Source organism: Helicoverpa armigera, chromosome 22, assembly GCF_030705265.1.
Source record: "Helicoverpa armigera isolate CAAS_96S chromosome 22, ASM3070526v1, whole genome shotgun sequence".
Taxonomy (NCBI): Eukaryota; Metazoa; Arthropoda; class Insecta; order Lepidoptera; family Noctuidae; genus Helicoverpa; species Helicoverpa armigera.
The window spans coordinates 8,054,980-8,079,726 of record NC_087141.1 but is presented as its reverse complement, the minus strand read 5'-3'; the positions used below and the strand labels follow the sequence as shown (position 1 = coordinate 8,079,726).

At 36.2% G+C, this 24,747-nt stretch overlaps 2 protein-coding genes across 2 annotated transcripts; both read right to left on the bottom strand.

Moving 5' to 3' along the window:
• Positions 1–6,006: 6,006 nt before the first annotated feature.
• On the bottom strand, positions 6,007–16,268 carry LOC110381065 (alpha-tocopherol transfer protein-like). Its single transcript, XM_064040602.1, has 6 exons — positions 16,054–16,268; positions 9,485–9,641; positions 8,915–9,032; positions 8,395–8,529; positions 7,793–8,006; positions 6,007–6,685 (listed from the first exon to the last, which is right to left on the bottom strand). Exons 1-6 carry the CDS (start codon positions 16,214–16,216, stop codon positions 6,531–6,533), a joined length of 942 nt encoding a protein of 313 aa, XP_063896672.1. The 5' UTR covers positions 16,217–16,268; the 3' UTR covers positions 6,007–6,530.
• Positions 16,269–19,100: 2,832 nt separating this feature from the next.
• On the bottom strand, positions 19,101–24,524 carry LOC110381076 (alpha-tocopherol transfer protein). The gene is made up of 6 exons (XM_064040485.1): positions 24,276–24,524; positions 22,904–23,063; positions 22,207–22,324; positions 21,871–22,005; positions 20,520–20,733; positions 19,101–19,868 (listed from the first exon to the last, which is right to left on the bottom strand). Exons 1-6 carry the CDS (start codon positions 24,436–24,438, stop codon positions 19,714–19,716), a joined length of 945 nt encoding a protein of 314 aa, XP_063896555.1. The 5' UTR covers positions 24,439–24,524; the 3' UTR covers positions 19,101–19,713.
• Positions 24,525–24,747: the final 223 nt, after the last annotated feature.

The following is a 24,747-nucleotide window of genomic DNA, read 5'->3' as shown; positions in this document are numbered from 1 at the left end:
TGAATTTGATTATGGGTGATCTTGTATTTATAACCTGTTTTTTTATTAGTATTGGAGTCAGAAGGATCTGGTAACATTTGTATGTTCGAAGGTTTTTTTTAAGTATCTTGTTTTATTCATAAAAGCTAGGCTAGCTAAAACTAGGCTAATTAATTTTCAAGTATGCAATTTGATATAGGTAAATGGCTTTCTTCAATTTCAATTCAATAAAAAAAAACATTTATCACAAATTATAACAACTAACTAAATATAAACCGCTTAACATATTGACAGACTATATCACTTTTTTGCTGTATTTTTAAGTTTTGTATTTTAATGTGTATAGGCTTTTTATCTTATCTGTCAAATTATCTTTTTTTAAATAAAAAAATAACAAAAAAATATACATTATTTCCAATCACTATGTTGTTTAGGAATATAAGTACCAATAGCTTAACAAAAAATCCCTTGGCACCTTTCGCTGTGAACTTATTTAAGAGCTCTGCCTGACTAGGACGCCACGGCGACGTCGCCAGCGGCATATGTAGGTCTGGCTACTTCTGGCATCCAAATGTCGCCAAGTCGAGTAGCCATGGCGTCTCGACAGTCAATTGTTAACGTCGTCGCTGAAGAAATTGCACGCTGACTGGCGGTCGCCACCACATTGGCGACTGAGTGAGGGAGGTGCGCTTTACCGTGTACATTATAGTGGCTACTTTGGCCACGTCGCCAAAGTGCCACGGTAGCCAGAAGCCACGTAGGGAACTGTAGATCGTGGCCACGCCTCCAATTTGGCGACGTTGCCAAACCGTCGCCAAGTGAGTTAGGTTCCATACATTTCAATACTAACTGCTTGGATACGTAGCCGGCGACTAATGACCGACATTCCTTAATGAAAAAAAAAAACAGTTTTTGGACCTACATGTGTCTACTTTTTTGTTTTAACCAAATACATAAATGTACCTTTAAAATAGATGTAAGTATTTTATTTGTAAACATCCGATTTATTTTAATAAACTAAAAAAAACTCATTTACGTACATCGCTTCATATCATTGTTTTATATGTAGTTATTCCCATACAACCAGTATTTTCAATGGTACAACAATTTTTCTTCTTATTTAGTTTTTTTAAGGTTATACTCATAACATTGTAGGTACCTCTGTCCTTGACTTTTTAGAATAATATTTAAATAACATCCGTCTTATCTAGTAGGCTTTGTTTTAATGAGATCTTTATAAATCTTCCACAGTAGAAGAAGGAACTCAAGTATTTAACGTGAAAAAATGACTCTTACTTTTGAACCTTCCCGAATTTGTCAAATTTTACCAATCGAACATCAACCTTCTACTATCATAATAAGGTTGAAAGTTTATTGAAGTAATTTGACAGATCTGTACATCATCACTTTCCTGTAGGTACTTCTAACCGACTCTTATCGAGAAAAAAATTTCGAAGTACCCTATTACCTACTTCTCATCAACCGTCAAACTCAAAATTGTTGTTTTGTTAATAGCCTTATTTTCCATGTTTCAAGCTTCAGTATTTTGTTTGACATTTAATTGATCTGTCTGTATTTTATGATTGTGTTCTGTTGCAGTAGGTAATTTAAAGGATCCATTGTTTTTTTCTTCGGGAAAAAATAATAAAAATCTCTTTTTATGACGTATGAAGGCTCAATTCACATTGAAAGAGCAGTGGCGCGCAGCCGATTTGAGCCTTAAGTCAAATCACTTAAAATTTTATTACAATCTATTTTTTTTTTCAGTTTTTAAATCAACATACACGACCTCCTGAGCTAATTATTCTACTATTATTTGTTTTTGAAGATGAATAGAAAAATAAATCATAAAAAAGGTAAAAAAAAACATTTTTATACAAAGAAAGGAAAATACTTAAACCTGGAAGTCAATCTTCACACAGTTCACCTACAAGTCATCAGATAAAAAATAATTACCATTTTCCTAGACTTTGTAAGAAAAAACTTAAATAGGTTGGTCTTTCAGTAATAAATGATCAGAGCAAACAATGTAATTGTAGTAGGCTACCTTTCACATAGTCATACAATTATGATTTGTAACGCAATCCTTGCTATAGATTTTTCTATTATATTCTAATTAACTTACAATGGGTTACGATAATAAGTGAAATAAATAAAGATGCTTATAATTTGATTTAATTGAAGACTGAAGAATGTAAAGTTTTTTCTCAACAATACATATAATTATATTTACAGGTGCTACTACCAAAAGGTTCTTTTATCTTTTTTTGAAAGGAAATCATCGAATGACCCCTCCCACTGTGGGCGCAGCGTGGAAGAGTGTCAGATTCTTACTGACTAAAACCCACCATGTTCCTTCTTAGGCCGGCAATACACGGACCGCTTGAAGCAGTCAGGAGCGATATCTTCAAGCTGTCGACTGCACTGTGAACTGCAGAGTTCTATGGACGCACATATACGAACTAAGTTTTTATGTACCTACTTTCTAAGTATATCTTGGACACCAATGGCTGATAAAAAGGTGAACCATCTTGAGAAAACCTGGACTACAAAGTCTGAAATCACCAACCCGCATTGAGCAAGCGTGGTGATCAACGCTCATTCCTTCTTCGTGTGAGAGGAGGCCTGTACCCAGCAGTGGGACGATAAAAAGGCTGTGACAGAACAGACATACACGAACTGCTCGAGCAATGAGGGTTCTCTAAAATGGCGTCCACGAGGTGGCAGCACTGGAGCGTCAGGTCCAGGTAACTGTCAAAGTGCTTATCTTTACTGTGAAAAGTGAACGATTTTTGTGTTTTTTTATTTTATAATTAAAGCACTGCATTATTGTTTTACAATTGCGGTTGAGAAGATAAAAAACTAAATCATATTGTGTAAACAAATTCTAGTACATTACGTTATTTACCTTTCAACGAGCTTTTCCTTAGTACCAGTGACTTTTGCACCCCTCTTTCTGAGCTAAATTTTTAGTTCGGAAACCTTATCCTGACGTAGTCCATAATAAAATCAATAACACTTCCAATATAACAGAATTTCAATAAACAATAAGTTCGGCACCTACAATTCCATACTATTTGACAGCTGTTTGGACCAGACGCATACGTGGCGCCACCCTAGTGGACTGGGATTTGCTGACTATTGGGCGAGCGCGTGGAACGACGCGAATAACAATAAATATTTAATTAAAAGATGTATAACATGTGCGACATCAAAAATATTATGAGAAAAAATAATTGGGAAGCCTATTTGTATTTTTGGTTGTGGTAAAACGGGTTTTATTTAGGTAAACATCTTGTTTTTGATAAGTAAAAAAATTGTATTGTATATTTAAAACAGGTTCACACGGCGACCACTCGATTCGATTTTTTAACCCTCGACGCAAAAACGACGGGGTGTTATAAGTTTGACGTGTCTGTGTGTGTGTGTGTGTGTGTGTGTGTATGTGGTATCGTGGCTCCCAAACGGATGATCCGAATGTTAATGCAGTTTTTTGAACAATAACTTTAATGTTTTTTGAATGCATATGAATAATGAACTTAAGCATTTAAGCATTATGGGAAGAAGTTCCTCCGGAACGCGGCTGAAACTACTAGAAACAACTAAAAAAATAAACTACTAGAAAAAAATAAAATCAATAAAATCATTATACTTAAACACAACATTTTCAATGTTATGGATTTCAAAAATGTTGACATATTGATATTCGATAATATCGATACGGTATGCGCAAAGTTTTGGTCGTGTAAACCTGCTCTTAGGCTATTTGTCTTTGAATCTATTTAGACACCAATTTTAAAATAGTGCGTGGTACATTTTTAAGTACCTGGAATGTTCACCTTCAATTGATATTTTAAATTGATCAAAATAATATTCATATACTGGTCGTGAAATCAAAACTAAGTGCAAAAAATTGGCCGTGTTCTTATAACCTGACATGTATTTTATACGGTCTTACGATCAGATTCTAGTCTAATCGGAAATTGCACAACAGTGTTTAAGATGGAGCAATTGCCTATCTGATCTCTTATCTGATCGATACGATATTGTTTTGTACATTACATACTTATGAAATCTTTCGTCAAAAGTAGCTTAGAGTTTTAGGTTGGTGGTCCTACTCATCCAAATTCAAATTCAAATCTTTATTTGCGTGTTTAGAAGATCCGGCCGTGTTTAGAAGATTAGGGGGTAAACTAATAGCTGCCTCAGTTGCCTGACAACCTCACATACCCATTACATAGTGACCACTTCGCATTCTGCTGAAATAAGAGGCTCTGGCGATCGAATATTGGCGGTATAACCGCAACAATACTTGGTTCTGCCAAATATTGCCATGCTCGGGGATGGGCAGGAACCAACACGCACGCCCAGCATGGTATGTATGGGAAAAACCCCACTTTGGGGTCTGCGTCTGGAGCGCTGTCACTCCTCACCGATCCTCTCGAAATACATACAGAGCATTTCTACCTAATTGCTACCAGGTACCATTACCTATTTTTTCCTAATTTATTTTTGCAAGGCGCAAAAACTTGGCGTAGACACTTTGGGAGAGTCCTTTGTTCAGCCATAAACGTTTTTTTAGGTTGTCAATGTTTGTATCAACTGTAATAAAATAATAACCTTTGGAACGCCAAACTTAATTCAATATTTAAAATATACCTAAGGTAAGCGTGAGACAATTTTAATGACTTCTTTTAATTATTAAAAACTGCTAGCTTTTTAAACAATAATACAATTATCTTTATTGTTGTTAGCCAGTGGTTTTCAACTGGTGGTCTTTTAAACTCATGTATTTTTTTTATAATAATATAAATATATTGCGATCCGTATTCTTTTGCATTTTAGTGTCATGGCAACACTTTGAATTATTATTGTTTTGCTGGTATATGTATTCTACGTGCTTGACCATACGTTGTTTATATTACTGATTGAAACCCGTCTTTGTTCCCTCTCTGGAGCTCTTTATGGAACAGAGCCTCCGTAACTTTTTCTAAGATAACAATCCTGCAGTCCCGGCAACAAATAAGTGCTCCTACCAAAATGTTTGAACCGAAAAAGATTCGAACGTGCAAAATGATTGCTCAATGCATACAGAAAATATAGCAAGTAGCCACCAAACACAACAGTGAATCACCATTACTTGAAGAAGTTTTTCCATAACGTATTTATCGATGAAGTTTTGGATATTCTTAAATGTTAGAAAAAAACTATAAAAATATCACAGAAAACTGTTGATAACCTCTAACTATGTACCTCTAACCTCACCTCTAACTAGGTACCTATAGTTACACAGATCAAGTGCGTTGTAATTGTGGCTAGAGTTCAAACCTCATCCAGTGTTTATGGCTGTTATATCCTTGTAATTACCTCTATTGTTATTGTTATTTACATACGCCAAGAATTGTTAATATCGTTCTTTTATCTTTTCTTTTTCATCATCATTAATTTAAGAGCCCAGCTCCTTCCTTTTTTTTACTTAGCCTGAATTTTCGTGCCTCAGATGGCCAATGTAGGCGCTTCCGAATGCTACTCAGTAGCAGTCTCTCTATAATTCCACATCAGAGGCCGTCAGACACATTGGAAAATAAGTCTGAACCTTGCGTTTATTTGGTGATTAAACCTTACAGCACACTCGATAAGAAAAAGATGGAATCTTTTACATCTCACAAGAACAAGTATTTTAGCTAGCTTTAGGATAAATCAATCATCAAATTCAGGTTTAAATAAAAATTACCTTCGATTAATCCCTATCTTTGTCATCAGCTTCTGTATGACTTTTTTGCTTCCGGGTTTTCAAGGAATCCATTTGTGCAATTAAAGCTGTTTTCTTTATAAGTCAATGCATTGTATATGCATTGTATTAGTCTTCATGAGAAGACAAAGAGGAAAAGGGTGAAATAACAGTTTCTTTATAAAACACTACATAAAACTATTTATTACTCTTAACCTATGTTAAACTTAAAGAATATAACAATTTTGCTGTTAATAAATTAAATACATATTTGAAACTAAGACAAGAGCATACCCCAATCACAACTATTGCATAACACAGAGAACAGGAGAGGAAAAATAATAGGACACCTTATACGTTACGACGATTTAATCAAAAACATCGTGGAAGGGAAAGTCGAAGGAAAGAGGGGAATGGGTCGTCCAAGATATAGCTACATCAAGCAAATTAAAGAGAAGGTGAATGTTGTTGTGAATATTTTGATTGCTTGATTAGTTGTGACGTATAAGGAAGTTTAGGAGTTGGCGCTAGATAGGCGTAAACGGAAGGAGCTGCACCGACAAGAGCTGGGCTCGTAAATTGAAGATTCATACATTATAATTTTTTTACAAATAACCTACTTTCTTACTACACATTTCAACAGCTTATCTTATCTGTCCACTGATTATATCTTGACACTTAGCCTATGCAACTTATTTCCATGATTGTAATAATAGATTCATGGCTATGTCCTGTTAAAGACAGGATCACCCCCGCTAGAAAATTATTGAAGAGACAATAAAATCCACAGATACGTTATTGAAATCCCCACTTAGTCTTCCTAATCTACACTCAAAGCTCTAAAAGACCCAGGCATGCCGATATACTGTTCATTGAAGTTATTGGCCTGTCTGCAAGACTCATCAGTCTTCGCTTGGTACATCTCTTCAAAATAATCCACAAAGTCTTTGGCAGTTACTGCATCCCTCCATTCATCTGAAAACACGAAAATTATGGAGTGAAGATAGATAGGAGTCTTTTGATGGTTTTTAATGACATCTGCTTAAAAATAAGATTAAAGGTTCTTTATTCAAATTTTTCTGAAAATTAGCAAGCTTTTTGGAGGTCAAGTTTACAAATGACAGCTCCGAAAAACGCCCGCCCTTCACCATTTCTTATGTGTTTTAGCTGTGAAGAAGAAATGGTACAACAAACTTCCCAGCAACATAATTCTGTCTATATGGATTGAAGAACCGGTTCTATACAAAATTAATACATTTAACCACGTTGGCTGGCACACACCTTACCTTACCTATTACAAGTGATTACTCAAGCATCTCCAAAAGATAAAAATGGTTAAGAATGTCTATTGATTTACATACTAAAGATAGGAATTTGGTATTATTTGGGGCTATTGTCAAATCTGGTAGGAAAATCAATACATAGAATATACAAATCCGTAGTATATGAATGTGGGTGACAGGTTAATTAATGTAGGCCTCAACATTGCTTAGGATAGGATAATATTCTCAGGTTTCAAACACGCGCTCGTGTTTGAGAGCGGGTAACCAAACTCCAGGAGATTACAATTGTTATATATTCCATACTAGCTGTTCCTACGGTTCTTCTCTCGTGTCGAGTTTTATTATAATTACTTCCCTCGCAGATATAAAAACCGGCCAAGTGCGAGTCGGACTCGCGCACGAAGGGTTCCGTACCAGCGCAAATATTTATTTTATTCTAGTTTTCAGTATTTGTCGTTATAGCGGCAACAGAAATACATACATCAACTGTGAAAATTTCAACTCTCTAACTATCACGGTTCATGAGATACAGCCTGGTGACAGACAGATGGACAGGGGAGCGAAAACAATAGGGTCCCGTTTTACCCTTTGGGTACGGAACCCTAAAAAGTAGCTTAGTTCTAGGTTTTCTGTCTGTGTGTTTTCTTTAATCTTTATATGAACACACTAAGGTGCATTTGTTAGTCAATTGTTGATCTTTACGCGCTTATCCGCTTAGACACCAAAATTTACAGATATGGAAGATTCGCATACCCTAAGTAAAAAATGGTCTATACCTCTATCTGCTCTTACAACTTACCATTAAGAGTTTGCACAGACCTCTCCTCACCTCCATACTCTTTAGGTATTATTTCCTTTGGAAAGAAATCCGACAGAGTTTCATTGTCTTTGTGTAAATGTATTCTACCCGCCAGTTTGGTACTTAAAGCCTGCTTCAAAAATCCTAGTAGTGTGTCCACCATTTTCGATGTACTTATTATATGGATTTGTTTGATCCTCATCCCGTAGCCTTCCTGGAATTTTAATAACATCATCATTATTATTGTCTTGCTTTTCTTCAACTGTATTAAGGTTAGCTTAAAGTGCTTCAGAATTTATAGTGTTTCCTGGTTGTGATTTGAAACTCTAGGGAGTCATTGCTTGACTTTTACCATACTCTAATTACCGTGGGTTATCATCATTTTTGAGGTCAGACAGGCAAGTGGCCTAGGGCGTACCTACTATAATCTTCTACACACACAAATCACACGAGAAATAAAGCTTATATACTATTCACGCACCTCCGTCACTTGCTCACACCTTTTTCTTAGGGGAAGTTAATGGAAGTTAGGCGCAGAACTACATGTATTTAGCTGCATCTACGTTTACATCCTACCTCAAAATGACTAATGGATTACTAACCGTCATTATAGTAATGATTTGGCGAAGTTCAAGAGGCGTGCATTTGGTCATAAAGTTCAGTATGTTGACATCTCTGAAGTCCATTACAATAACATAGCCACAGTTGTAATCCCGAAGTCTTATGTATTCGTTCAGCTGAAAAATAACAACATGATTTATTTAATTCTTTAACTCAGAACTCTTTTTTATAAAATAACTAATGTCTAGTTCCTTCGTTTACACAACAACTTATTGTATCTGGTTTAAAGTAGCCTATTACATTGCTCAGGTTCTTATTATCAGTGTAGCAAAATTCATATCGGTATATTGCATCAGTAATTCTTGGCTTCTGTACTGACTTCACGGTAGTCAAAATGAACAATGAAAACACCCTATGAGCCATGCATCAAATGGTTGTCTTCAGAGGGACAACATTATTTCACAAGAACTGAGCATTAGTATGTTAAGAACTGTATTTGAGTGTTATAATAGGTTTATCGCTATTTAATTAATTCTTGATAAATTTATTTAATTCCCTTACCACAACGACGTATTTGTAGAAGATGTGAACATGTGCTGATGTGTAATCATCAGACTTAACATTGAAGATGGATACTCTATAGTGTTCCTTCGACATCTTTGGTAGAAGAGCATAGCGACTGAAAATTCAATAATATATTTAGTTAATGCTATGAAATATTAACTTCTTTTCTGTTATTTTTTAAGCGAAATACCTACTAATAAAATGACTTTTTGTGGATAAACATCATTTTCGGTCTTGGTATGAAGAAACATCTCGAAAACAGCTAGCTCTTGAATTATGGTAGGCGCTTTGTATTTGGACTTGACATAAAAATCATCAAGTAGCAGCCTTAAAGTCTTATTATTAAAATTGAATTTGTCTCTTATAGTTAACTTGATTTCCGCCCGCGGCTTTCCAAGAAAATTCTTCAAAAGTCCGGGATAAAAACTATTCTATGTACAGATCAGTGATTTAGACGTGAAAGCGTAACAGACAGACAGACATAGTTACTTTCGCATTTATAATATTAGTAGGGAGTAGGGATGAAAATCTTTACAAGAAAAATACATGAATATACAGAATACTTACACATAATTATCAAGAACAGCAAACTCGTCCTTGACAACTGTTTTAGGATATAATTCAGGCATCAAAGTTTTGAAAGTGCATAATTTGTCTATTCTTTGCTTAGCTCTCTCCACCATCCCTTTGGCACTTATAAGAGTTCTTTCTAAGTAGTCTCGAGCTGAAAAGAAGAAGACAGTTTTATGTAGCTTTTTGTTTGCTCTTTCGTTTTTTTTTGCCCTTACATGCAATTTTGCCCCCGTCTCCCAAAAACTACTCTATAACATTATACTAAGGCGATTATCACACTGCCCCGCATGATGCAGCGTAGTGCGTGGATGCGTTTTTTTCCGTTGTATGGAAATATCTCCGTTTGTATGGAAAACACGCATAGTCCAACACACTGAAAATGCATCCACGCGCGTTCATGCGGATCACGCACATACATGCGGAGAAACACGCACCCCCGCGCGTAGGTGCGGGGCGAGACGCAAGGTATGGCACACTGAATCCCGCAGTGACGCGCGTGATTTTGAAAGGGCGTGACGTGTATGTTTGAAAATGGAACTCGATGAGAGCCGTCGTGCGTGAATTAACAAAACGCATCTACGCGCGTGAGTGCGTGAAAAACCCGCACGATGATGCAGATCTGAGTGCCTAGTGCGAGTTGAACAAAATTTTGCGAATGACTTCACTGTCGAGTTCAGCGAGTCAACTTCAAACGAACCGAATGCAATATTTAAGCGAGTGCGAGTTGCCATCTCGCAAATTACTCGCATCACGTTTCCTCACGGCGAATAGCGATGATCATTTTTGTTAGGTTGGTGTTCCGTTCGCTTGGTGGGATAAACCTACCAAATTTAGAAAGACGTCATTTTAGCATGTAATCGTATGGGACGACTGTCTTTCAAAATTTTTGGGGTTATTGTTTGGATGTTTTGTTTATGTTTGACGCGACGCCCGAAAAAAGTTTTTAGTTGTTTTAAATTAATTAATTTAAAATGAAGACAAGCTTGTCTAGCACCTGGAGTGCTAGGGAAGCTTATATATTTCTATGAGTCAGAACCTCAGTTACTTGTTCTAAATACACACTGCACATTTTTTGGGATACGTGCTTTGCTTCTCTAATTGGCCTTTGATAGGATCCAGTGGCAAAAAAGAATAAAGCGGTAAGCACCTGCAAATAAAAGAAGGAGAAAGTTTCTTCAATCATATACATACCTAGTTTTGTTTTAGAAATTGATATTGTAACTTACATGAATTGATAAATAGGTACCTTATGTTCCAAGGAAACACGTAGAGTGGATTTTAGATTTGTGCTTTGTCTCAGTTAACTGCACAAGAACTTAAAAATCTTCTTGGACAATCAATATCTATGTCTAAATTGCGTCTCCGTGAGGTGAACTAACGAATTAAAAAATGCGCAAGCCCTTGCCCCAATTCTGGCGCTTTTGTTGCGTTCATCTTGGGCCTTTGCGGCCGCAAACATCCTCCGAGCAAAGAAAAAGCGCCCTGCCATATTTTTGGTATTATTTTCACTAAATAAAAACTTAATTGTTGATATACGAATATCTCCTCACTTCACTTTCACCACAAAAATCTTCGTGAGAACTTTTTGGTTAAATTCGATGGCGTTTGTATTTATTTACTACTAGCTGTTACCCGCGACTTCGTCTGCGTGGGCAATATAGAATTGTCAAAATACTACATATTTATCCGGTATAATTATGTGTGGCCATTTATCATCATCATCATCCCCCTGCCCTTATCCCAATTTATTAGGGGTCGTCAATATGTTTTTCTCCTTCCATACTCTTCTATCTGCCGTCGTCTCTCATGTGTGACCTTTATATTTAAATGAACGAAGTAAAGTTTGTGACGTTGTGTAAATCTCTGGACCTAGTCAACTGATTTGGAAAATGATTACGTAAGTATGGGGCGTGAGTAATTCTCACAGGATACAAAGGTCTGATAAAGCTGTCATTTGTACATTTTCTGCAGCAACTGCATGTTATCAGAAGCCAGAAAGTCTGTCAAACAATCATACCATGGATAACGTGGTGTCCATGGTATCATTGTTTGACAGTTCACTGGGTTGAGGAGATCATGTAGGTAGTCACTCCAAATAAACTATTGGTACTCAAACAGATTCGGTTTGACGGGAAGCCAACAACCACATAATTGGGGAAAAGCTGGGTGGAAGATGACATAGTCATCAGGCAGGGGCATAGTTTCACTACAGGGGGAAACACTTGAGGATTTTCTGTGCACTCACTCACTTTCTTTCTTTCTTCTTTCTATGTTAAGTTGGGATTCCACCGAATTGTTTGAATTAGTTCACGAACAGGCCAATATCTGTGAGAGTCCAATTCATGTGTTCGTACTTGAAGCCTGCAGTTATTTTTCAAAATGTGCTCTCGCAATTTGTCACTTCTTTGCAGCCAGCAAAAGTAAGGCTGGTGTACAGGCTAATAATTATGTAGCTTCTCCAGAATTGATGTAAAAAGTTTCTTCGACAGCGGGCTATAGTAGCGTAGTTAATATAACAAACTAAAACAATCTTGTTGATCCTGCAAATATAGTTAGAGAAGCGGGTGTGCATGATGACCACTAAGAGTTGGTAAATACGTTCTGAAGACGTCCAAGTCGCCGAGACCAAAACTAATTCATTACTATTCAAAACTCAAGTGAAAAAAACTAAAAAACGATTATTCAAATTAGGCTGATAATTCAGCAAAACCAAAGGCAGCCCCCAAAACCCCTTCACCACTTCCTATGTGTTTTTGTGAAGGTGGAGAAAAGGATTACCAAGCTCCCAAAGGCCAGGGTATGTGCAACACGTTGCATGGCATCCTGGAAAGTTACGTTATTCTCAGCCATTAGTTTGACTTTTCATTAGAGAATGCAGTCTTCTGTGCATTGAGCAGTGCAGCATTGGGTGCAGCGTGAGGGAGTGTTAGGCTTTTTCTCTGGTGGGCCTCACTGGGGTTTGCAGAATCTCCTAAAGGGGCGCGTGAAATAACGCGCATCGCTGACATGGGCACGTTAGACACGGGTCTCCTAGGAGCCGGATGGTCGACGACCCACTCAAAACTCATCGCCCACGCCTATGGTGGCCGGGAATCGGCTCCCGTGGTTTCTTACCGCAGTGGGAATTTTCAATCGTTCCGCCGCCTCATTCTTTTTCATCCCATTTCTTCTCGCCCCAGACCATGGCTTAAACCTGGGCCGGGTCCGATAGTTCGCACAGTCCACACAGAGGTGATAGTCGGAAACCATCTCCATGAGATCAGAGTTGGGAATAAATGTTTTCAAAAAAATAATAGTACATTTAGCGAAAACACGTTTTATAGCAAGTCTTTGTAACTGAATGATATCAATGATGTAAACGTAGATATATAAAAGGTGTTTTTTTAGACTCAGCTCGGGTCTGATTGTGACTATTCATAATGGAGAACAGTGTATTTGTGATCAGAAGTTGAAAGTAAGTACATACATATGTCTCTGGTATGCGACGCGTAATTTGTACGTTTTCAGGGGCGATAAAGCATTTTACGTGCGTGTGATATTCAATCGAGGAAGCTCTCATTTCTTTAATGTGCACTTTGCGTCTGGGCTTGTTTCTAAAGCTACAGAAACTTAACTCACGCTTAGCAGCGCTTGCGAGAGACATATCTTTATCCTTTCTTTTAGGATCCATAAGCGTTACATGTTTTGCACCACACAAAAAATATTTAAGGTCTACTTAATACTACTCATTACTTTTAAGCCTCCACATTAATGGAAGATAAGCTAAAATAAAACCCCAGCTCAATTTGTTTATAAAAAAATGCACAACTCCATCTATGACTTTACATGATAATTAATTAATGTCAAATTTGTTGTATTTTATATACCACAGATGGAGCCGCTTTGACCGTGGCGGAATAATTTTACCCCTGTTGACCGGGATAAAAAGTAGCCTATATGTTAATCCAGGATATCATCACCTATCTATATACCAAATTTGAATCAAATCTGTCCAGCCGTTTTTGCGTGATTGAATAACAAACTTACATCCATACATTCTCACAAACTTTGACATTTATAATATAAAAAGTAAGATTTTGTCAAGGAGTACTCGATCGAAACCTTATAGGTGTGAATAACAAAACATAAAGAAATATTGATTTTGAATCGACAACATATATCCGCAAAATTCGGATTATGGAGAATTTCGTTAAATTCCAATGGCCCTGACAGACAAAGCGCAGTATGATAGCCATATTTGTCAATAGATATAGATAACAGTAGATAGATCGACCATTATGTGATTTCTGGTGAAGCCAAAAACGAAACACACTTTTTTATGTAGAAGTTATAGTATTTAGAGTTACGTATTAGTATTTATAGCGTTTCTTAATTTTTGGAATCAATTCATAGAAAATGTTAAACATTTTTCAAAGTATCGCTTGTTTTGTTACAAAAATTTGTCTTTTACACATTCGGGGGCCAGCTACATGCCTCTACAGTGGTCAGTTTTTGGCCTCTTATCGCATAAAATTATGTGTCACCTATTGCCTATCTATCAAACGGTAGTGGGTTTCTAAATCTATGACAGCATAAATGACAAAAGGATTGACATCTGCGTACTAATAAAAAAAACAGGCCAAGTGCGAGTCAGACTCGCGCACGAAGGGTTCCGTACCATTATTTATAAATCGGACAAAAAAATCACGTTTGTTGTATCGGAGCACCCCAAAATATTTATTACATTCTAGTTTTCAGTATTTGTTGTTATAGCGTCAATAAAAATACATCATCTGTGAAAATTTTTTTCTCTAACTATCACGGTTCCTTAGATGCAGCCTGGTGACAGACGGACGGACAGACGGACGGACGGACGGACGGACAGACAGAGGAGCGAAAACAATAGAGTCCCGTTTTATCCTTTGGGTACGGAACCCTAAAAACAAAAAAATACAGGATTCAGAAAAAGAAACAGCAAAACTCAAAAGAGGCCGTCTATACCTACTGATTTAACAAAATATTAATAAAAATACGGTTTATCCCTGTTGACCGGGATAAAAAGTAGCCTATATGTTAATCCAGGGTATAACCTATCTACATACCAAATTTCAACCAAATCGGTCCAGCCGTTTTTGCGAGAAAGAATAACAAACATACATCCATACATTCTCACAAACATTCACGTTTATAATATATGTAGGATGTAGGATGTAGGATTCGATCTGTCAAAATCTGAATCTCGCACTCGCATCACGGCAGAAATAAACCAATCCCGTGCCTGTCACGTTCACTTGAGAGTCCGAGCGATTCGATTTCGAAAATTTGTAAACTGGCACTCGCTACTTTAGGTTCAAATTTTTGACACTAGGCGGAGCTGTTTTTGTTCCATACAAATCTTAGTATACGCGCTCTCATGTGAGTCCGTAAATAAATTCACGAAAACTCGCACTAAGCACTCTGCACTCCCGCAGGAACGCGCGTAGGTGCGTCGACACGCAAGATGCAGCGTGATGCGGGGCAGTGTGAAGATCACCTAATTCTAGATAGAATAAGTTTATTGATATAAGATGATTACTATCAAAACCGTAAATTGGTAGCAACTAATGACAGGTGGCAGCAACTGTTGGCAAATGGTAGCAACTCTCTGCAAATTCTAACAAATTCTCTTTCCTATGTATGTATATAGGTATGAGAAACGATTTTACAACTGTTTGATTATGGTTTAACGCAAAATTTCAAAATTGATACCTGTTATTAATTAATTAAAATAGGGTATACAAATAATAATAATTTATTTCACTAGATACAAATTATTATGCACCTCATAAATCGCTTGCTTACATATAATATATGCATATTATAACATGTATAAACGTGATGGAATAAAGGTTTTCATCGTAAAAAGTTAATGGTTGAAGTACCAATAGTGATTTTGTTTCCAATGACAACTATCAAGGTATGGTACACGAGATATAGTAGGTCAGATCCTAGTAATATATCACATTTTACGTACTTCTACAAGCTGTTCCGCGCAGGTCTATTATTATCCTGAAGAACCTATTCTCCCCATCATCCTCCGAGCCTTTTCCCAATCATGTTGGGGTCGGCTTCCAGTCTAACCGGATTCAGCTGAGTACCAGTGCTTTACAAGAAGCGACTGCCTATCTGACCTCCTCAACCCAGTAACCCGGGCAACCCGATACCCCTTGGTTAGACTGGTGTCAGACTTACTGGCTTCTGACTACCCGTAACGACTGCCAAGGATGTTCAATGACAGCCGGGACCTACAGTTTAACGTGCCATCCGAAACACAGCCAATGGTGTCTAAGATATACTTAGAAAGTACATACAAACTTAGAAAAGTTGCATTGGTACTTGCCTGACCTGGGATCGAACCCGCGCCCTCGTACTTGAGGATGGTCCTTTACCCACTAGGCCACCACGACTTCCTGAAGAACCTATTCTCCCCAAATGCATAAAAAATGGCTTAGGCCTTTCTCAAACCCAGACTACATATGTGTACCAAATTACAGTTACATTTAGGTTTACCGAATATTAATAATTATTTTCCAAAGTTTACTCACAAAAATCTTTCTTCACAAAATGCCTCTGCTTCTTCACCCAATCATCCAAAATATCCACGGCTTCTTCAATTCTTCCTTGCTTCTCCAAATTGACGTCCTTCCTAGCATACTCCAGTGTGTCTGGATGGAATTCCAGAATCCTGTCTTGTAACACCGACACCATTTTGGGTACCACTGCGGTGACAAATGGTAATGAAATGAGAAGTTTGACATTTATTTATAGCTTATATTAAAACCTTTATTCTTGGGTAAAGGTGAGGACACACTTGTTGTTGTTAACCGGCACTTAAAATGATTCGACCAAATAAGAATTTCTAGCGTCTCTCGAAAAACAGCATCATCAGATTTCACGCTCCTGGGGCCAATGAGGCCGTAGTGCTCGGATGGAGACCACGGTTTTGCAGGCATGGGATACCTACCAACATAGTAGTTGGACGCCAAAGTCATGGGTAGGCACAGTATGCAGGGAGCTAGGTACCAATTTGGTCCTTTTGGAAATCAATGGAGGTGGCCTATGTTTGCAAGTGAGCGTCCTACAACTAAGATGATAATGGGTAAATAAGATAATCATCAAGTCGTTATGTCCTTCTTTTTACTCTGAAATTTAATAATGACGTCAAAATCTAAGAATATAAGTCAGCTGAGCATGCCGTGTGCACTTTCTATACATCATCATCATCTCAGCCATAGGATGTCCATTGCTGAACATAGGCTTCCCCCTTAGATCTCCACAGATACCTGTTGGAGGCGACCTGCATCCAGCGTCTTCCGGCGACCTTTATGAGATCGTCTGTCCACCTTGTTGGTGGACTTTCTATTCGCGCAAGCGCAAATAAATATTCATATTATTAATCCCTTACCTTAGTTAATATAGCACTAATAAAACCTGTACCTGTAGCAAAAGTTTGAACAAAACTGTAGCAATTCAAACAAGTATATAACCACCTTATACCATTAAGATTATGCAAAAACCTATGTATTGTTACGAGTGTTTATTACGCATTATGCAATAACTCTGATCGATTGTATGTGTTCACATAAGCATAAATCATTATGTATTTTTGAAGAACTATTATTAAAAAAAAATAAGTACAGTTAAATAATCCGTAGTTTTGCCAGAGAGAGGTAAACAGACACAAAATTCTTGTGATATTACATTAAGTATGGTTGGGGCTGCGAGATTGTTCGAAAGAGACCCCAGCCCTGGTAAACAAAGGCTCCATAGAAACATGGTGGGTTTTAGTCAGTAAAAGTGTGTCACGCTGCATCCGCAGCATAGAGGGTCATTGAACGTTTTCACATAAAAAAAGTTACATATTATAAATCTAGCAGCACTGCACCGGATAGTAAGAACTATATTATAGAAGTAGCTCGAGTCATTCGAGAACTGTTAGAGGTAGGTAGTGGGGTCTGTTTAAGTTTTTTTTTTGAGTTCTTATGAGTTGTGCTGATTTCAAGAAGAAAAGATGGATGGTCTATCTGAGATATGGCATGAATAAGAAGGGAGTGAAAACTGAAAACAATTGAACCGGCAAATATTGTGGCAACCCCAAATATAATTGGGAACAGGGACGGAAAAAGAAGTAGGTAGTACTGATGTTCAGCCTAGTTTAAATTAGATAATGTTGAAGTTAAAAATAGTTTAATTAAAAATAAGATTTTTTTAAATAAATCTTTATAACAATCATAAAGACAAAAAAGGGCGGGTTCATAAGTATAATAATAATTAGTTTCAGTAAATATTGTGATTGTCACTTAAATTATAATAATTGTGTTGTTGTTTATGGTTTAAGAATGACAAACAATATACTGCTGTATAGCTGTTTAAACAATGCGGGATTAATATGATAAAGAACATAATGATAATTTCTTAGTTAATTTTGTACCACGGAATGTGGAGTTCAGAAGTACCATCCGTTGTGGTATTGGTAGAAATCTCTAAAAAAATTATAAAACAATATGTAGGAGTATACGAGGAGGATAGATTGTACTATAGGTACCACAAAATCTAGAAAGGCTTCAAGTATATCGGACTAAGATTGCAGTGCAGACAACCTGAGGTCTACTAAAATTATTATCGGACACTTCTGACGATACAATAGTGGATAAGCCATCAGATGCAGTTGCTTTGGACCAATACTACATATTTTTTGCTTTGAGATCCTAAGTTTATCTTGTAAGCTACTTACAAACAGTGCATTATTATAATTATTTTGAGAAAGTGACTTTTTTAAAGTAATTTTACCAAGGGACACTATAAAAGATTATTTAAAAATACAGGTGTATTTACCTTTTGATTAACTATATGATCCTTTTGAACAACTGGAACTTCTGCACATCCACACTTTAGTAACTAACACAATAATAAATCAAAATATTAAAACCACATATCTTTTACTTGTCTCATTGTTAACTGTAATTAAAATCTAATAATTATAACCAAAGGTCAGTCGAGGTGTAAGATCTAAACCTCGTACATTCAATGATGTATGAAAAGTGCACATAAGGCGTTTGTTATGTAACTACTTTTCATAACAACAATTGTTCTTCTTATTATTTTCATAATAAGTAGGGATTTTAATAAACTATGGTCGATCTGGGTCGTAGATTTTAGAATTCCGTTAGCTAGTTGTGCATATTTGGATCTATTCTTTATCTTTTATTGTTCATTTAACCGATCCTATGATCTAGCGTTTCTGACTATTAGACTTGCGCTGCAGTTAGTTTCTTTTTATTTTGAATTTTTGTAAGGTGATTATAGCAAATCCGAAAGAATATTGATGCGATTCTTCTAGAGGAATAGAAGTGTATATAGGTTAACTTACTTGATTGCTGAGTAAAATTTATCTTTTAGGTACGCCCAAAATTCTTCTTAAACTTTGACTAAAGATGAATGAAGTCGAAAATCATTCATTTCAAAGGATAAATAAAACACAAACAAACACACTACAACCGCAATTTAATTACAATAATTTATACACATTAATTAAGTATTAATAGGATTCTTTACACAATCTAACCTATATTTTAAAAGCAAGTGCGAATAAGTTTCATACCTACGAATAAAAAAATAAAAATTTTAACAAACATTCAAGAAGCATTACAAACATCCGTATTGAGAACCTCCTCCTTTTTGAAAAGTAATGGTAACACTTCAAAATAAAAGTGACTGTTTTGAGTATTTATTTGTAAGTACAAAATCGTAATTTAGATAGTACACCTCTTATGGTGTCTACACACCAAAGCCGCTGATGCCGGCGGCACAGCCCGGCGGCCCAACCCGCCGGCCGTATTTTGTTCAATCATGCCGCATGAACCTTTACAGTCACTAACAAAAATACAGGTCTTATCTTAGGTTATCTTAGGATCAAAGTAGTCTTAAACAAGCTTCCCTTTAGAATAAGACATACAAAAATTTACCTTAAAAACTACAAGCATAGGGTTCATTCAAAGCCCAGAAAGAGCCAGGCATGCCGATTGCCGATATGACATGCTCTACAAAAAGTGATCTTAAATGTACAAGAATAAAGTTCATTTTTGTATATTTATCGACACTCAAAGCCCTGAAAGATCTAGGCATGCCAATATAATGCTTGAGGCATCTTCCCATGCTTTACAAAAAATAACCTTAAAACTACGAGCAAAGAGTTCATTTTTGAGTTAATCGACACTCAAAGCCCTGAAAGATCCAGGCATGCCGATATAATGCTCATTGAATTTGTCTGATTGTCTGCAAGATTCGTTGGTACTGGCCTTGTTCATCTCGTTCATGTAGGCTAAAAACTCCTTGGAGCTAATCTCTTTTAACCAGGCCTCTGTGGAAATAAAAATAAAGTGAAGTGTTACAAATTACAAAAAATATATAATTTATAATTGCATGTTTGTACAATCTCGGTAATAATATTCAGACTCAACGGCAAAGGCTTTTGTAAGTATGCTAAATAAGTTATGCCACAAAAAATCATGTGATTTGATGCAATCTCACTAATATTATTAAGGCGAAAGTTTGTGTGTGTTGCTTACTTAACTTTCGCGATTATCTTTGTAAAACCAGAGCTAAAATATTTCACTGTATAATAAAAACTGAAATAAGTTATTATAGGCAGCTTTGTTGATGACAAATTTGCATGCACATTTGGAATAGAATGGAATAAATGTTTTACACGCAGGTATGGCTCAACCAATCCCGTGAGACAAAAAAAAATCTTTAATTTCGCAAACGCCTGTCAACGGTATTATAGCAATTATTATATACTCGAAAACGATAATTTACAAACGAACTAAACGAAAATAAAAAGATGAACTTGGGGCTATAAACTTTCTGTACCGGGTTGCCCCGGTAACTGGGTTGAGGAGGTTAGATAGGCAGTAGCTCACGTAAAAGTCTGGTACTCAACTGCATCCCGTCACACTTTAATCCGACCCCAACATAGTTGAGAAAAGGCTAGTCAAATAATATAACTTACTATTCAAATCCAGTAACGCCATCTCTTTGCCACCATAATCAGAAGGCATCATATCCTTAGGCACATACTCAGACAGGGTTTCAGGAGTTTTGTGCAAATGTATCCTATCTGCCAATTTAGCGCTGAAGACTTGCTTTAGCATGGTTATAAGAGTATCCACCATTTTGGATGACGAGATCACGTGGACGCCTTTAATTCTGCAACCGTATCCTTCCTGGAGATTTTAAAGAAGGTGTTGAATTTCAGAATCAGAATCATAGTTATTTTATGTCAATACAGGCTCTTTTCCATGTCTTTATGGAGAACTAGACACACTTCCCCACGATTACATCCAGTCCACCTCGCGCATCCGTATAGAATGAAGCTTATATACTGTCTCAGGCTCTAGACTCTCAATGTGGTGTGCATCATTCATACAATATCAGAGTAGTTTTGGCGTGAAAGTCGGACAAACAGACAGAATTACTGTCACCAGTAAATATTAGCTAATAAACAAAAGTTTGATTGAACAATGATCAGTAAAACAAATGAGGATCGATCAAATACTGGGTCATTAGATGATATTGAGTCCTGACATACTAGCATAGCAAATAGAGGTCCAGCGTTATGTTAATTCATTTTTAGTAGTAAAGAAATTTAGCAAACTAACTGCAAAAAGAGATCCTACTCACAGATTATGAAAAACAAAACCGTCAAGATTTAGGTATAAAAAATCTTGTCCTGTATTTTTTTCTAAAACCTCACAAGAAGTAATAAAAGACCCTAAATTTTCAAAAAAACTCCTAATGTTTTGTTTGTTCAAGGTTGTAAGGCACTTAATTTGTCCTTTTTTTGTGCAAAACATGTCACAAGTTGGTTCAACTTTTAAGGACAAAATTATCATCTACTGTTGATGTCAACGTCCTTCAATTATCAACATAAATAATGAATATTCTTTTGTACTAGGTTCCACCCTGTCATTTCAACATCTTCGGCAGTCGTAACGGGTAGTCAGAAGCCAGAAAGACTGATCATCATCTTACCAAGGGTATTGGATTGCCCGGGTAACTTGGTTTAGGAGGTCAGATAGGCAGTCGCTCCTTGTAAAACACTGGTACTGAGCTGCATCATCCAATTAGACTGGAAGCCGATCCCAGCATAGTTGGGGAAAGGCTAGACTGGTGATGATATACTATGTTCCACCCGTCTCAAAAGACATCGAATTCCCGAATCCAGATAAAAAGTGGCCAGATAGACCTTCCATGGGGTACTATACATTTCCTCTCAATCAGTTCCAGCAGTTTTAGCGTAAACGCTTTACAAACAAACTAACGTTGTGTTGATATATTAGTAACGTTTTTATTATACTCACAGTCATCAAAGTGATAATTTGTCTCAGTTCCATAGGATTGACTTTAGTTACAAAACTCAGGATATTAATTTGAGAGTAGTCTAATACAATTTGAAAGCCTTTGCAGTATTCGGCTTGTAAGAAGTATTCACAAAGCTGGAATAGAAAGAAATTTTACACGTTAAATTAAAAGGTTATTTAAAAAATGAAAGATATTTTTATAAATAATAAATTACGTATAAAGTTAATTAAAAATAATAATAAGAAAGTAAATAATACCCTATAACATTTTACAATTGCAACTGACAACCATAACATAAATTCAAAATAAAGAAATTACATAATTATTAAACTCACCATAGTCATATACCTATAAAAACAAAAGAACGACGCAGCCTCCAAGTTTTCAGATGTTAGTTTACAAATGAACACTCTATGGTGTTCCGGCGTCATCTGAGGTAAGTGGCCAGCATGACTGGAATTAGGAGACAAAATAGTAATTGTTAATCAAGAAAATTACTTGGTATATTTGAACTATGATCCTAAACTTGTCTGCATCAGGACCGCCGTCACAAATCACCGATCCTCTCGAAATACATATAGAGAGTTGCTACCTAATTGCTACCAGCTACCATTTGTTGCTACCTATTACTACCCTCGTGGTTTTCAAGATATTCAGCGTCCTAAGGTGACAGCCATTTTGATATCAGGATGGCTGTCACTTTTCCCAGTGTGAAGAAACGGCGCAAAAGTATTGAATTTTTTTTCACCCAGAGTTGCCACCTAATTGCTACCCTCCAGAATTAAATTTTAGACCATATCGATTCCGTGGATAATAATTTATTAAAAAATAAGTTTTTGCGCCTAACAAAAATAGATTAGGAAGCTGACAGTTCAATACAAAACAGTACTTTTGAGTTAAGCTATCTATAGTCTACCTGTCATATTAACCTATATGTATGCTAACTTGCTAATCTATTTTTGCTTCCAGTCTAACCGGATGTAGTGTTTGAAATTATTTTAGATATGTTTACCTAATTCTATCATTACTTACATTAATTCCTGTAACGGTTCCATTTCTTTCTTAATATCTTCGCTAACATTGAAGAATTCAGGCATCAGTGTTTTGAAAGTGCATAATTTATCTAGTCTCTCTTTAGCTCGCTCCACAAGACCTTTGGCCGTGATCAGGATTCTTTCTAAGTAATCTCGGGCTGTAATAGTTATTAATAATTGTTTTATTATTAAAAATATTAATTGATTTAATAACCTACCTACTTATCTTTATCAAGTTGGACTTTTAAGGGCATGTCGTTGAAATAATAATTGCTTTATAATATTGTATAATTGACTAGTTATTTCGCCCGTGTTCCGGGGAACTTCTTCCCGTACCTGGATAAAATATAGCCTATGTTTCTCGAGGATAGTGTAATTTTCTTACAGTGAAAGAATTTGTTAAATCGTTTCAGTGGTTTCGGAGCCACAGACTACAAACAAAAAACTGTTTCCTCTTTATTATTATTATTAGTAAAGTAGTATAGTTAATTGACTTAATTACTTATCTTCATCAACTTGGAATTTTAAGGGCATCTTGTTGAAATAATTACTTTGTAACATTGTATATAATTGATTTGATAGGCTTGTTAAATTGTTTTATTGTGATTGTGAAAAAATCCTATCGAGATAGTTTACCTTTAGTTAAGTGCCAACTCAAATTGATTATTATAAGTATTAAAAATCCAGAAGATAAAAAAACAGGAAGTAATAAAGGGCTTTTTGAAGGTTGTATTTTGGACTTTCAAAAAACACAGGCATATTTTTATTTAGTTTTTATATTGACGGAAGGGATAGCTGAAGGTGACATTCAAGTGGCAAAAGGATGTTTAGGTACATATTTCAATTGTTTTTTTGCTGTGGTATCGACACCCTAATGACACATATTGGTATATCCTTTCCATTCATTAACTCTATAATATAGGAATAAAATATCAGCATCTAATTTAGAAAAGAAAATGGCCTGCCATACCCGGGGATAGCATAAATTCCTAGCAGTGAAAGAATTTTTGAAATCGGTTCAGGAGTTTCAGAGTCTTTTTCCAAACAAAAAAACCCTTTTTTTGTTAAGCTAGTTAAGAGAGGAGTTATTTTCAGCTTAAAATATCGTTAAATATATTTTTACTTTTCAGAGTGTTTTTGTTGCAAATTATAACCCAAGTAGTTGACATAACATACTGCATAACTCCATAATTATGTCGCATCCTAAAATATCTTCTCTTCATCTTTGATAAATTTATCAAAACATTATAATATTATAAACATGAAACTTTGGATTGGTGTGGTTATTTGTTACTCACTAACGCAAAAACTAGCGTCCCAAAGGAACTACTTCCCGCATCCAGGTAAAAATACTTTTAAAGTCTACTCACCAAAATCCTTCTTCATAAAATGCGGCTGCTTCTTCACCCAACTATCCAAAATATCGATAGCTTCATCAATTCTTCCCGGCTTCTCCAAATTAAGTTCTTTCCTAACTTGCTCCAAAGAATCAGGATTAAACTTCAACATTGTATCTTTTCGTACACTCTCCATTTTTAACCGACTTCAAAAAAGGAGGTATCCAGTTTTTCAACCGCGTTTCTGAAACGTGCACACTGGTTTAGAAATCACCCAAAACTGAACGGTTTTCAAAGTATAATTTACTTTTATTATGAGATAAGATCAATTGGAGAACTGGTTTGGTGAAGATTAAGAGCACACTCAAAACTAAAATGTCGGCCGACAGTTTGTTCGGGCTCTAAATTAGTATGGAATTTATGGAAATGAATGGTACGCATATAACCAACGATCAGGTATTTGGCCGGTATCAGACTGATACAAGATACTTTAGATATTTTGTAT

Excerpts from the sequence above, each read along its gene's own strand:
- LOC110381065 (XM_064040602.1), bottom strand. The coding sequence starts at position 16,216 with ATGGTGTCGGTGTTACAAGACAGGATTCTGGAATTCCATCCAGACACA. Across the intron at positions 9,033-9,484 it reads GCTGTTCTTGATAATTATGT|TCGCTATGCTCTTCTACCAA; the intron begins GTAAGTATTCTG and ends TTGAATTTTCAG. Across the intron at positions 6,686-7,792 it reads GTCTGTGCAAACTCTTAATG|ATGAATGGAGGGATGCAGTA; the intron begins GTAAGTTGTAAG and ends TCGTGTTTTCAG.
- LOC110381076 (XM_064040485.1), bottom strand. The coding sequence starts at position 24,438 with ATGGAGAGTGTACGAAAAGATACAATGTTGAAGTTTAATCCTGATTCT. Across the intron at positions 22,325-22,903 it reads GAACCGTTACAGGAATTAAT|TCATGCTGGCCACTTACCTC; the intron begins GTAAGTAATGAT and ends TCCTAATTCCAG. Across the intron at positions 22,006-22,206 it reads TTTATAGGTATATGACTATG|CTTTGTGAATACTTCTTACA; the intron begins GTGAGTTTAATA and ends TTTCTATTCCAG.